The 14,922-nt window shown below is 55.7% G+C and overlaps 1 protein-coding gene across 1 annotated transcript; it reads right to left on the bottom strand.

Moving 5' to 3' along the window:
* Positions 1-1,842: 1,842 nt before the first annotated feature.
* LOC133350510 (solute carrier family 35 member D3-like) lies at positions 1,843-10,428 on the bottom strand. Its single transcript, XM_061564866.1, has 4 exons — positions 9,997-10,428; positions 6,428-6,755; positions 4,276-4,469; positions 1,843-3,896 (listed from the first exon to the last, which is right to left on the bottom strand). Exons 1-4 carry the CDS (start codon positions 10,159-10,161, stop codon positions 3,306-3,308), a joined length of 1,278 nt encoding a protein of 425 aa, XP_061420850.1. The 5' UTR covers positions 10,162-10,428; the 3' UTR covers positions 1,843-3,305.
* Positions 10,429-14,922: the final 4,494 nt, after the last annotated feature.

Raw genomic sequence — 14,922 nt, forward strand, 5'->3', positions numbered from 1 at the left:
TATATATATCCATATATATGTTACAACGTTCCCAAATTCGTCACTGATTTCCGACAAAGTTGTACTCTTGTATCGACCTCGCACGGCTGATGATGATGATGGATTCAGTCGATTTAAACCACGAAACGGGTTTTGCAATGTGCGAAGGATGGAGAGAGGTGCACGCTTGGATCGACACTGCGACAGGGGGACACACAGATCAGAGACGTCCAACGTGGAGATGGAGCGAAGGAATCAGTGGCGTGCTCCGGACGGGAGGAGGGAGCCAGGGGGGTTGTTGTTGAATCGCAACGGCGTCGTCACCTCGCGCGGCAAACGAGACAGCGCCCCCCTCTCGTGGCTGCCGTGGGGATTGAAGGCCGCGAATTAACATCGCCCTCTGGTGGCTGCCGTGGGGATTGAAGGCATGCCGCCAATGAACAGCGAATGCAAAGTCACGTGCTATGTATGTATGGTGAACTTCTTGCGCACCGTACATAACCAACAGTGCTAATCTGAGGTGCGGGAGTTAATCGGAGGTGCTACGAAGAAGGGTCATTGCCCAAAACGTCGGCTATTAAATGTTAGTTCTTATAAGGCCGCAGTGTTATTGACGAATGTTTTTGGTGCACCATTACCAAAGCAGCCGCGTCACCAAATACGTCGTTTACTGTGGCTGATGGGATGGGTAAAAACTTGCATTGAGCCCAGCTCACACCCCCAGGTCGACTCAGCCTCAAAAGATTACCTGCTGCGGTGTGGAAACATCAGCACTTGGGGGAGACAAAGGCGGCCGGGCGTGGTGTTGGCTACCCACCCCTTCGTGTGCCGTGCCGGCATTCATAGGTGCTGCTCGCGAACAGCACTTGCCCCAACAGTCTGTTAAGGCTACGCGGGGGATCTTTGTCTTTGAGAGGGATAGGGCGCCACGCGTGTTGTGGTTATGTATGGGGAGAGAGGGTGATGGTTGGCGTCAGGGTCACCGGCGAGAGCTTGGTGAGTGGGGTTCAATAAGAATCACCATCGTTATCAACCATGATCGATCCACTGCTGGACGGCCGCCTCCCCAAGCTGCCGATCGATCATGCGATGTGAAAATCCACGCAGCGCCTGGCCCACAAAGATGTGTTTATTTTCGTTGCTGCGTCTTTCTCTGCGGACGTCCTCTCTGGCGCGTCCCCTCCTGTCTTGACTGCCACTCCGACGACATTATTCTTGACGACGGGCGATCGGCGCCTTTAGCCGTGACGCGTCCTGCCCAAGGGCCCACGATCTGAAGAGATGCTCGCCGCTCAGTTGGAATTACATTGAGACACAGAGAGGTCGAGCACGCACGCAGATTACAGATATCGTTCACACTGGTAAGAGAATGTGGGAGGGGTGCTGCCACAGTGGTGTAACTAGCTAGCGAGCCTCAACTTTGCACCCTCCCCATCCAATATCTATGCTCGTCATCATCTTCCTCATCAACCCATCACTGATGGGGTGGCTGGCGTGGTGTAATGGTCAGCACCCTGGGCTTGCAACCCAGGAGTCTCAGTGTCACTCTCGAGGCGCGGCAGTTGAAACAGTGGAGGGAAGTTTCACAAATGCCCCCCCCCCCCCACTTCCACTTTTGTCCACGCACAATTCGTTGATCGGCAGGTTGCGTGTGGCGGTGGGGTAAAGTGTGGGTACTCCCACTCTTCCAAGACGTCTGACCAGTGTGGAAGAGTAGGCCAAGTAACCGTCTGGAGGGTTTCTCTCTAGAGCTCCCAGTGGAGGGCCTGCAGCCAGCAGTAGCGTGAGAAGATAATTGCATTGACCTCGTAACTGGGCTGTAAGTCTTCAGAATCCTCGCTACCCACTCCGCTATTTCGCAGAAGCAACGACTCTGCGGCTTTATTCCCGACGCACCTTACCCCTGAACGCCCACGCATGAGGGCTATAGCCTCCTGTAAAACAAACGTTGCACTATAAACCCGGCCACCCGAGTTGAATTTGTGACCACAGATAACACCACCAGTGGCGAGAGAGAGAGATGTCGCCTTGACCAGTCCTGGGCCTCCTGCCCCTCCTCCCCGAGCCAGCACTAAACCAGCGTGGGGAAGTATGGCCTTCATCTAGCAGTAGATTGACAAATGACTGTAAATCAGTTTCTATTTTCATTTAATTGTCATAATTTACAGGAAAAAAACTGCAGTGCAAAACAGGAAATGTCGCATCGGGTGTGATGCAACTCCCACTCCTCGCGTAATCTACCAACCCCAGCCACGCGCCGGGTGTAAAACACACTAGTGGCCCTCATCGCGGAGTGCTCGGCCAACAACGCAGGGGGAAGGCTCGGCTCGAACCCCCCTACGTCGACGGGTACACAGGCAAAGGCGCAGCCCTGCAATTGCTCGCCCGCGCCACTGCTGGCGGAAGGGGCTGAGGGGGTTCAACAGAGGCCCTCTGGAGGGCATCAGGAAAGGGATGAGGGCTTAATTCCTCACTTCGTGTTGTCCGGCTTGCTGGTAACACCGGAGCGGAAACGGCGTGTGGACTGGTTGCTGAAGCGGTCAGATACCCGGCTGGAACCCAGCCCCGAGCAGGATGCCGTGTGCGAGAGCCAGATTCGTTGCATGGGAGTTTTGGTTATCACAGCATCCCTGAATGTCTCTTGCAAGTCTCCATCTCGTCCATAAGCCCACAAGAGATGTTTCACTGTGTCGGTACCATCCGAGGTGGGGTAACATAGTGATCCCGACTTATTGATGTTACCTACAATGGTGAATTATGCGATAACCGCTTCATATGAGCTGGGTTATCGAGCAATTCACTCGTATTGGCCATGTAAATAAATCGGTGATACCTTAGATAGTACCAACTTCTGATCTGGCTCATGAGCTAATTGTCATTACCGCAGAGTTTCAAGTTCACAGAGCCTCAACGGTGCAGTTGCAACGTGAGACCAATACGTTTGTGGATATATTTTGTTTCATCTCTGCCAACGCGGATATCACAGCGCTACCTCTGAGCTTCCTTCAAGTGACCCCCGATCTAGCGCAGTAGAGGGCAGCACTTTCCAAACCGCTCGGCCATGAGAAAGTAACTTTCATCACATGACGGTCAAAGCGATACATTTAATTCTCAGACGTGGAATTTAACCAAATTGAGTGCAGAATCAAATTGAACGTGATGGGTTTTTTTCGTGCGCAGTCATTGGTGACCGGGCTGAGTCCCTTCAACTCCTTGCGCTTGAGAACCTGGCATGATCACAGGCAGCTGACACCTGTAATCGATCCCTAGCTCTCTGACCTACGAGCCACCCGGCCTCCTCTGCGTCGCCGTCCCTCTCGCCGCACTCATTCCACGTGCACCGCGCAGACCGCGCGCTCATCCACCGGCACCGCGCCGGCACCGGTCCTGCCCCCCCAACCGCGCAACCACCGCAGCCACTGGAGCGGAGCCCTCGCCACGGCCTGCGCACCACCGGGGGTTCTGCGGAGGGGGTCCTGGACGGCGGCTCCCGGGGTCCCCGCGCGCACCCCAACGCCGCCGTCGCCGCCGTCGCCGTCTCCGCCGTCCGCCGAGCCGACGCACTTCTGGCCGAAGCACGCGCCGGCACGCGCCGTGCAGTCCCGGAGGAGGCGGTGAGCGAACACGGCCAGCCCGGCCACGTCCAGGCACAGGCCCAGCACCAGCCGGGCCCTGCCCCGCCACGCCGTCCGCCCGGCGACGGCGCCGACGCCGGAGCCGGCGCCGGGCAGCGCCAGCAGAGCGGCCCAGTCTCCGGCCGCGGTGTTGTCGAGGAGCGCCGTGCCCAGCCCGGAGTTGAGGCGCACGCAGAGCAGCGTGAGGAACTGCGAGAGGCAGCCGAGCGTGAGCGTGAGCGCCAGGAAGCCCAGGAAGATGAGGCTGTCCCAGCTGCCCCCGCGAGCAGCGCCCAGCGCCTCCTGGGCAGGGAGAGAACAGATGCTGCCGTGAGAAATGCTGTGGCAGCCGGTAATGGCTGTGTCCAGGTAAAAGTGTTAATGGTTTTGCAAAAACAATATATGGGAACAAGGGGGTGAATAGGTTAATGTTAGGAAGGTTAGGGTTAGGGGTACGTTCTGGATAGAAAATGGTCGAGGTAGGATATGATTAGGAATCAGTTGGGGTTAGCGATAGATTAGGAGTGTGGATAAGTGGAGATTGTCTGGCGCTTCAAGGCGGCCGGGCATGGTGCTGAACATCCCACCTCCGCTCGTGCGCCGTGCCGGCCTTCACAGGTGCTTGCCAACAGCACTTGCCCCGATAGCCCGGTGAAGGCCACGCGGGGTGTCTCTGTCTCACCTGTGGGTGGAGCAGCAGGAGGCCCAGCAGGAAGGGCATGCTGCCCAAGTTGAGCAGGTACAGGGTCTGCACGGCAGGGCGCGGTGCCTCCACAAACAGCCGCTCGACGTGCCACAGGAAGAGCCCGCGGGACAGCAGCGCCGGCAGGGCCCGCAGCCACGCCTCCCACGACTCCAGCGCCAGCCGCTCGTGGCCTGACGTAGCACAGCACCACCCCCGACCCCGGTCAGCCGGCTGAGCGCTCGCGCCACGTGACATTGCGCCTACCGTGGGGCGCCGCGGTGGCTGGCGTGGATTTTTCTCTGGGTGCTCCGGGTTTTCCCTCCGCATTTAGAATCAACACGCGTTTAGAGTGTTTGGCTGCGATACAATTTCTACGTGATAAGCCACTTCGTTGCGCTATCATTTGCCAAATGTAGAAAATGTCCTGCAATTCACTCATTTGGGACTACATAGCAATCAATGCTCCTTACTGGCAGACCAATGCCCCAGGTCGCTCTTGCAAATGAGACCCATTCTGGCCTCTTGAGCTCTCAGCTGATTGAAACATTAACATAAGTCCCAGAATCGCAGCATGAACCCAATGGGCTCACATTAACAAACCGCTTTGCATGGCCGTCGACAACCAAGCGGGGCAGACCAGGCTACCAAAAGAGCCTCAGGACCTCCCGTGTTGGAACTGGAATGGAGCCCAGGAGTCAGCAGTGCCGGCTCGCTGCTCGGACCGCTGGGCCAGCCGGCCACCACGCTCGTGAACGTTGGCCAGGGCGTGGGTGTGACGGCGCACCCTCCTGTACGCCGGGGCATCTCCGGGCGCTATCCATCCCATCTCAACATTTGACAGGGCACCCCTAGTGGCAGCTGTCACTGTGGCCAGAAGGTGACTCAGAACCCGGCCTGCAATTTTACATTCGTCTGCCTGTCGTGGGGGACGATGATTGCTGTGTGTAGTCACAATTCAGTAATTATTGTCACGTGTACTCTAACTCCCGTTTTAAGTTGTCCCTGAGTAATAAATAAACGTGAAGAATGATCTGAAATTGTAATCCAGCACCGCCGCACGGTGGCTGCTCACTCTTGAAGAGAGAGAGGACGACGAAGAGGCGACAGGAGGAGGCACCACCGACGAGTGGGAAGGCAGCAATCAGGTGCTGAGCTGGAACCAAATTTCCCCCAAAGCTCTGCCGTCCTCTATATATGAAGGTTTTGTCAGCTAATTAACTGGAGCACCCGGAGAAAAGCGGAGAACACCCGCACGTGCGCCGTCTCCTGGCGAGCCAGGGTATGGCTCCTCCACGACACCCACGGGAAGGAGGGAGTTTTACACCATCTGTGTTTGATCCACCAACCCTCGCCTCCTCCACAGTGCTGCATTACAGGCCACGTGCATAGCCACCACCGCCAGGGGCGCGTGTGGCCAGTGCACCATAACCCCGACCGCCTTTGTTTCTCCTCGTGGTGTGTACAGGGTCAAGGACATGCCAAAAACTAAGGTTCAGGCAATATTGATAATCTCTGCACCACGGCCAGGAACTGAACCCAGGTCACCGGGATTAGACCGAGGCACCGCCCTCACCGCGCCCCACACTCACATCGCTCACGTAGACACCCCCCGCCCTACATGTACACAAAGACAAATACAGCCCCCGTGTAGCCTTAATAGGCTGTGGGGGCAAGTGCTGGTAGTGAGTAGCACCTTTGAAGGCCGGCACGGCACACGTGGGAGTGGGTGGCCACCAGTAGCACCAGACGCCTTTGTCTCCCCAGTGCTGATGATTACACACTGCCCCAGGTACTCATTTAAGGCTGAGTCGACCTAGGCAAGGCCAGAGACCGGTTCAGACATCACTCGCCGTGAAGGGGAAATGAACTCGGGTGACCCGGTGCGGTCGTGGTGCAGCACGCCGGCCGCTGCACGGCACACAGATGACGCGTCCTGCCCACTCCTACCAACTGTACACATACACGCGCGTGCCCATGAGCAATCTGACAATTGTCATTCCGTTATCACGAGTGCTTGGCGTCTGACCGTATAGGTGCTGCGTGCTGGGTGCTGGGTAACAGCCCCAAGGTTCCCTGTGATGGGTGTCTGAGCCTCACTGCTGGGCGGGCGCTGAGTGGTGGTGGTGGTGCAGGGTGCTTAGCCCCGTACCGCAGAGCAGGGCGCCGGCCGTGGCGAGCAGGGCACTGAGGAGCTCGTGGGGGGCCGGGCCCGACCTCCCGCGCGTCGCGCCGCCGTCGCACCCCCCTAGCAGCGGTAGCAGCAGCAGCAGGAGGAGGCAGACGAGGGGGGCCAGGCGGGGCAGCAGGACGCTGGCGGGGGGCCCCAGGGCGCTCAGCGTCCACAGGTACGTCACGTGGTGGAAGCCGCGGCACACGGCGGGGAGCGCCACGGCGTCCGCCGCCCCCCACGAGGGGGGCTCGAGGCGCACGAGGCGCGTCCCGCCGAGCGCCGCCAGCACGCCGTGCAGGAGCAGCGTCTGTGGGCGCAGCGGCGGGCAGCGTGCAGTGGAGGAGTAGGCCGAGTGCACGTGGGGGGCGCGGAGGGGTAGGCGAGGTGGGGTGGGGGAGTGGGGAGGTGCAGAGGGGCGGACACCAAGGTGAGATAGGTGATGAGAGAGGAGGAGTGTCAGGGCTCAAGATGTTGGGGGATGTTGGAGGTGGAGAAGAGGGGGAGGGAGCAGTGGGGAGAGAGGGGAGGGGGAGGATTGGGGGAGATGACGGAGTGAGATGGGAGAGGGGGTAAGGCGGAGGAGGGGAGTGGTGAGAAGGGGAGGAGGGAGGGCTAAGTGAAGGGGGGGAGATGTGGAAGGGGAAGGCGGGGGAGAGGATGGGGCCGTGAGGTGGGGGGTTGATATAGACGAGAGGGGGGAGGGAGAATATAGAAGATGAGAGCCGAAAGGGGGAGAGAGAAAGAGAGAGAGAGGCAGGCGGAGAGGAGCCGGAGGGTGAACGGGAGAGGGGAGAGGGGGGAGACATTGGATGAGGTAGAGACAGAGGGAGGGGCGAGAGAGGGAAGAGGCAGGGCCAACGGGAGAGTGAGGTGAGAGTGGGAACACAGAGATGGTTAAGAAGAGGGGTGGAGAGAGGGAGGAGACGGATGATTAGAAAGTGAGATGGAGAAGAGCAAGCAGAGAGGGGGGAGAGGGGCGGGGCGGGGGAGAGGGGCACAGTCCAGAGTCTCATGCAGTGCAGGGTCCGTCTGAGTACGTGACTGTGTGTGTGACTGTGTGTGTGACGGTGTGTGACTGTGTGCCTGACTGTGTGACTGTGTGTGACTGTGTATCTGTGTGTGTGACTGTGTGTGACTATGTGCCTGACTGTGTGATTGTGTGTGACTATGTGCCTGACTGTGTGACTGTGTGTGACTGTGTATCTGTGTGTGTGACTGTGTGTGACTATGTGCCTGACTGTGTGATTGTGTGCGACTATGTGCCTGACTGTGTGACTGCGCATGCCTGTGACTGTGCGTGTTACTGAGCGGTAGTGTAACGGTTAGTGCGTTGCGCTACGAACCCGGCGACCCGCTCACATCTAAAACCAGTGATGATTATCTGAACCGGTCCTGGGCCTCCCCTAGGTCGACTCAGCCTAAAAAAACTTCGCCACTGGGGATACAAAGAGGGTCGGGCGTGGTGTTGACCGCCCACCCACCCCCTCGTGTGCTGTGCCGGCCTTCATAGGTGCTCGCTAACAGCACTTGCCCCAAAAGTCGGTTAAGGCTATACGGGGGATATTTGTCTTGTATATAACTGGGTGCATCTGTTAATGTATATACATGTGTGTGTGGAAGACAGAGTTGTAACTTAGTGGTGCGTGCATCTAGGTTCGGTTCCCGGCCATGGCTAACATCAATGACGAGGCTCTGTGTGAGCCTGCGGGTCTCTGTGTGAGTCTGTGGGTCTCTGTGTGAGTCTATGGGTCTCTGTGTGAGTCTATGGGTCTTTGTGTGAGTCTATGGGTCTCTGTGTGAGTCTGTGGGTCTCTGTGTGAGTCTGTGGGTCTCTGTGTGAGTCTGTGGGTCTCTGTGTGAGTCTGTGAGTCGCTGTGTGGGTCTGCGGATCTCTGTGTGAGTCTAGGGGTCTCTGTGTGAGTCTATGGGTCTCTGTGTGAGTCTATGGGTCTATGTGTGAGTCTGTGGGTCTCTGTGTGAGTCTGTGGGTCTCTGTGTGAGTCTGCGAGTCGCTGTGTGGGTCTGCGGTACTCTGTGTGAGTCTGGGGGTCTCTGTGTGAGTCTATGGGTCTCTGTGTGAGTCTATGGAGTAAGCTTTGATGATGAAGCTACTGCCTGGAGCCATGAGCCACCCCTGGTGGCTGCTCTCAAGTCATACTTCCCGTGCAAAGGTTACTTTGCACGGGCATGTTACGCAATAGATGAGTACTTTGTTTCGTTCTAATGTTCAACCTGTTCCGAAAGTTTTGTCTGGCTCAGTGGATGTGTACTGGACATCTGTGAAAAATCGCTTCATATCTCATCGTATAAATAAAGTTTGTGTTTCTCATTTACATATTTTAATAAATAATAATGCACGTTGAACGTAGCCAACCGTCCTGCCCAAGCCCGACTTCTCTGCGTGACGTTCACTGCGAGTGAAACAAAACTCAACAGACAAAGCCATGCCGGTGTAGGCGCATAGACCACGGCCTACGAGAAATTAACCGACTTCTCAATCCGCAGTGCCATAAGGGGAGTGTAACTTGAGTGCGAAAGCAGCCACACGGAGTGGAATAGACAGAATGGGTTGGGTTGGTAAACGTGGTAGAGACAGAGGAGAGGAGAGAGTGAGGGGGGAGAGAGGGGAGCTCTCAGCTGACCGTCAGCGGGTAATCGTTGTATCGACCCACGGAGGGAGGGATGATGGGCTAAGTCAACACCCCCCCACCGTCCCCACACATGGACATCCTTCGTCAAAATGACAAAATAAATTCTCAGCACATTCGTCAATAAACGAAAAATAAATATATCATATGCGACGTTTCGGGCAATGTCCCTTTCTCACAGAGCATACTTAAACATAGGACAAGCCCCATTTCGTCTAAGATGTTTTTGTCAGCAAATTTCAACAGAGGAAGTGCCCAGAGGATTACGCGATGCCGGTTATCCTTAAACATAGCCAAGGTGTAGTATTATTATCATCTTTATGCTTATATTTATTTTACAGATGAAGGCCTCGCTGAGTCCCATGACTCTTTCAGAAGGGTTCTGCCAAGTTTTGCTAAGGCAGTAGGCGCCGGTGCATGCTACGCGTGTGCTTAATCTGATTGTAGAGGGAGAGAGGTTAACATTGAGACTGAGCGAAGTTAATCATAAGCTAGAACAAGTCAGCGAGGGTAAGCGGTCCCAGATTCCTACTGTCGTACACAATAGGTTCTCGCTAACAGCACTTGCTGTTGGCGAGGCTATGGGGGGGGGGGGTCATCGTCTTTGTACGTTGTGTGGGGAGCGGTCGTGCCGCTGCGCTACGAACCCGGTGGCCCGAGTTCGATTTCCGCTCACGGCCAACACCAGTGACGATTATCTGAACCGGTCCTGGAGCCTCACATGAGTACCTGGTGCGATGTGTAAACATCACCACTCGGGAGACAAAGGCGGCCGGGCATGGTGCTGGCCACCCACCCCCTCGTGTGCCGTGCGGGTCTTCATAGGTGCTACTCGCCAACAGCACATGCCCCAAGCGTCCCTTAAGGCGATACGGGGCATACTGGTCTGTGTTTGCCCACCTCCAGGATGGCGATGAAGGTGGGGAACACGAAGCGGTACTGCGTGATGAGCACGCGCGAGAAGAAGGCGCACGCCGTGCCGCACGCGGCGTGCAAAGCCGCGGCGAGGACGCGCACCGCGGCCGGGCCCGGCCCGTGGGCCGACAGCCGCAGCCACCACCGCATGGCCGCTCGGGCCGCGTCACCTGGGCGGCCCCACGTCCAGCCTCGCTCCTCCCGTCATCTCGGGGCCCGAGTGTTCGCCACTCCGCCACTCGGCGTCGTCTCGCCCGGCTCCGCGTGTTTTGTGTTTCACGAGGCCCACCCGTGACGTGCCCGTTACGGACCGGGGCACACCCCCACCCAGCCACCCACCCCCCTCGCCCGTGCCATCTCTGAACAACCCTCCGTGCGAGACGATGACTTCCCGCTACCAGACCGAAGCCGGGCCTCCCTCCCTCCCCCCTCTCCATAGCTCCCTCCCACCTTTACTCATTGACTTGCTCCCACCCTCCTCCCCTCTACCTGCCCCTGCCTCCAGCCACAAACACCACCGCTTACCACCTCCTCCCCCCACATGACGTCCTCCATCTCCTCCATCCTTTTCTCCTCCCTGTATCCTCTCTCCCTATGCCATCCTCCCTCTCTCCATCACGCGTTCTCTCCACCCTGCCTCCTTCTAGCCCCCTCCCTCCATCCCTCCGTCCACCCTTTCATCCATCTCTCCCTCCTCCTTACACGCTCAATCCCTCCCTCCCTCCTTCACTCATTCACCTTCCCTCCCTCCCTCCTTCACTCATTCACCCTCCCTCGTACACTCCCTCCCTGCACCCCTCCGTCCCTCCTTCACTCATTCACCCTCCCTCCTTCACTCATTCACCCTCCCTCCGTGCCTCCCTCCCTCGTGCACTCCCTCCCTGCACCCCTCCGTCTCTGCTTCACTCGTTCCCTATACCCATCCCCTGCACCGCTGGGGCCCCTCCCCCCGCCCCCGGTTACCGTCTCGTGCCAGGTCGCTTCGTCAGCCGTCGTGAACCTTCGAGCGGCTGTAAACGCGGAGCCAGCGGGGGACGGGAGGAGGGGCCGCTCCACCGCCGTCGACACCCCCCGGGTACTTTGACCCGCGCCGCGCAGAGTCGCCCGTCGTGTCCCTCGCCACCCGCCGCCATGCAAATCGGCCGAGTCGGCTGAGCAGAGACAAACAAAGCAGACGGCAGAGCTGACGAGCGGTGCGGACAGCAGTACACATCACGTGATGTGGGGACAGCAGTACACATCACGTGATGTGCGGACAGCAGTACACATCACGTGATGTGGGGACAGCAGTACACATCACGTGATGTGCGGACAGCAGTACACATCACGTGATGTGGGCACAGCAGTACACATCACGTGATGTGGGGACAGCAGTACACATCACGTGATGTGGGGACAGCAGTACACATCACGTGATGTGGGGACAGCACGTGATGTGGGCACAGCAGTACACATCACGTGATGTGCGGACAGCAGTACACATCACGTGATGTGGGCACAGCAGTACACATCACGTAATGTGGGGACAGCACGTGATGTGGGCACAGCAGTACACATCACGTGATGTGCGGACAGCAGTACACATCACGTGATGTGCGGACAGCAATGCACATCACGTTATGTGGGGACAGCAGTACACATCACGTGATGTGGGGACAGCAGTACACAGCACGTTATTTGCAGACAGCAGTACACATCACGTGATGTGCAGACAGCAATACACATCACGTGATGTGGGCACAGCAGTACACATCACGTGATGTGCGGACAGCAGTACACATCACGTGATGTGGGCACAGCAGTACACATCACGTGATATGCGGACAGCAACGGGTGCTGCTCTGCGCGCAAGCTCGGCCCTTCCCAAGCACGGATTTGCACGGCACGTGACTCAAGGGTGCACGCGCTTTTCTGCCCGACGAGTTTCTAATTATCTACAGGGTAGTGGTCTGATGGCTTTAAGATGGTTTTCATCTTGGAGCTGCCGCCTAGGCTCACACACGAGTTGGAAGCTTCATTCGTAATTCTTCTCCCCAGCGATCCGTGCATGCGTAGGTTCGTTTCCTATACGAGGTGAGAGCTCATTTGATGCTCAGATCGCGTATTCATTCATACGAATTAAATCAGTCTGGTCCTGCATACGAATGCATTTCGTCGCTCCATCTCTGCAGGGGACGCGTCCCCGGGCCATGCGTTCCCTCTTTGGGCTGCGACTCCGTCGTTCGTCTTTCTTTCCCTTCCAGCAACGCGCACTGCCCAAGCCGATACTTACTGAACCACGGCGACGCTTTTGGGAAGGAAGCATTCGTCTAGCAGTGGATCGATCACTGCTGAGGTCAATGATACACTCGTGTCTGTGTGTGACACAACCAGCACCCCGCGTGAGCTAACACAATCTGCCCTCTCACCTTCACCCTTAACCCTTCCTCGAGCATGTTCGTTTTTTTTTGCAAATCCGTTATCGGAGTGATGCCAAAAGACAAATAACCCATTCAGAAAGCTCGCAGAGCAGTGCATCGTCGTCGTTTGTGTTAGGGAACGGGCCACGAATGTGGGTATCACAGAGCTACCTCCGAGAACCCTTTAAGTGACCTCTGGTCCACCCAGTGAAGGGGCAGCAGTTTCCCACCATCACCCTAAATCGAATTCCTAATACCCGACCTTAACCCCTCCACGAACCCTAGGTAGCCCTCGGCCCTATTCATGATTCTAAACTAAACACGCGCCCTACACCAGCGATGGCCAAGACGTGTATCGCAAAAGACGTTGTTGTAGATCTCACGACGAATCAGAACAAACACGAACATAACCATACAGTACAACAATATTGGTTACAGCGGATGGCAAATCCTACACACCCGTGAACGAAGAATTCCAACATCGCAAACACAATAACGCGCACCAACAGATGGCGCGCTGACTGTACGTGTGTACTCTAAAGCGGTACTGGAGAGGCCTTGTTGGGTCACGGCGCTCTGGTGGATCATCGCGGAGCCCGTTGAGATCCACCGGATTGGAGCGCAGAGCGCGGTGTGCGTGGACACCGCTGCTGCAGACCCCCGCCTCCTCCCCGCCTCCAAACACTCCCAGCGCAATGCTTCACGGCAACGCGCTGGTGGTGAGCCTGCTTAGTTACTGGATTGGTTTGACACAGTCCATATGAAACAAACTTTAAACAAACGCTCAACCCTAAGCAGAATTGGTAATGGCACGATCTTCAGATCTCACTGCCATGTGAATGAGGCAAGGCTGCAACGCCCATCGCTTCGTTGTACTGATGTTCGGATTACCCCACATCCTCCGACTATTGTAGACAGTGTGCATACAAAAAGTCCGACTGTAATAACGTTTAAGAGGGGAAGGCGTTGAGCCATCAAAAAGGGGGCTCAGCTGCTTACACCCCCACCGAAGCATACTCATTTGAGGCTGAGTCGACTTAGAGGAAGCACAGCACCATACATCTGGAACAACCTCCTCGAGGCAATCCACACACTCGACTCCATCACCACGACAGTCACAGTCACCACTCAGCAACAACACATCTCTTTGCACTTGCATACAACTGACTCAAAGCTTTATTTTTGTATTATTATTTAAACATCTATATGTTGTATGTAAATACATATTTCCTAATTGTTTAGAATGTTCTCATGTTATGTTGAGTATTTATGTGATGGCGCTTTGAGTCGCAGATTTGTGCCAGAAAGGCATCACGTATGTAAAGAAAAATGAAACTGACTTGACTTGATACAGAATCGGTTCAGATATCCGTCACTGTTATTGGCCGTGAACGGGAATCGAACTCCGGGTCTGGGTTCAAAGGGCAGTGCCCTAACGACCCACGGCGCATTCGCTCCTTCCTAAACATGCACACACACACACACAAAAAGGTAATGACAAACACAAAGAGGCAATGACAAACACAAAAAGGTAATGACAAACACAAAAAGGTAATGACAACCACAAAAAGGTAATGACAAACACAAAGACGCCCCCTCCCTCCTGTAGCCTTAACAGACTTTTTGGGGTAGATGCTGTTCGTGGGCACCTATAAAGGCCACACAACCAACACACGTGTGCACTCACACACATGGCCACACACCCACACACGTGTGCACTCACACACATGGCCACACACCCACACACGTGTGCACTCACACACATGGCCACACACCCACACACGTGTGCACTCACACACATGGCCACACACCCACACACGTGTGCACTCACACGCATGACCTTTATAACCAGCGGACAGCTCCAGTGGTACGAGCCTGTGGAGCTGTCAGCTGCTCCGGCTTAGGCAAGCAACCATAAAAAGCATCAACGTGACCATAAAAGCAATCGATAGGTCGTTTGTTACAAGAGGTTCGCGGGTTGGAATCCGGCAGGCTGCCCTGGTTAATACTTCGGTCTCTAATTGTACTACTATTTTTTATTTTACCAGGTAAAGTCCACTGAGCTATATAGATTTTTTTCATAAGCGACCTGGCCACAAATGCTAGCTCAACGAAGTTGTTCTTCATCATGTGGACATTTATAGCAGCCACGGAGAGAACATGTAAACTCCAAATATACAGGCGTGGTTAAGTGGAAAAATAGGTTCCCTATTCTTAATTATGCTGTTTCTGATATCTAACCATAAAGAATACATTGCCAGCGTATTTATTGTGTTATTTATACTCTCCGCAGCTACGGTAAATATTATTTATGAAGTTGTATAATGTTTTAGTATTACCAGTAGGACCGGTATCGTCCTTGCCAGTCACATTGGCAGTCACCAACGTTGATTCAGGCAAGCCTGGCTGCTGATGAGACACTGTATGTTGTTCAAACCGGCCCAGAGTTTGCTTGGATTGAATCAATGCTGCTGCATTTACAGACTGCGTGGCCGTTGGGTTGTGTAAAAAA

This window comes from Lethenteron reissneri, chromosome 34, assembly GCF_015708825.2.
Source record: "Lethenteron reissneri isolate LAM-NWPU_2019-01 chromosome 34, ASM1570882v1, whole genome shotgun sequence".
Lineage (NCBI taxonomy): Eukaryota > Metazoa > Chordata > Hyperoartia > Petromyzontiformes > Petromyzontidae > Lethenteron > Lethenteron reissneri.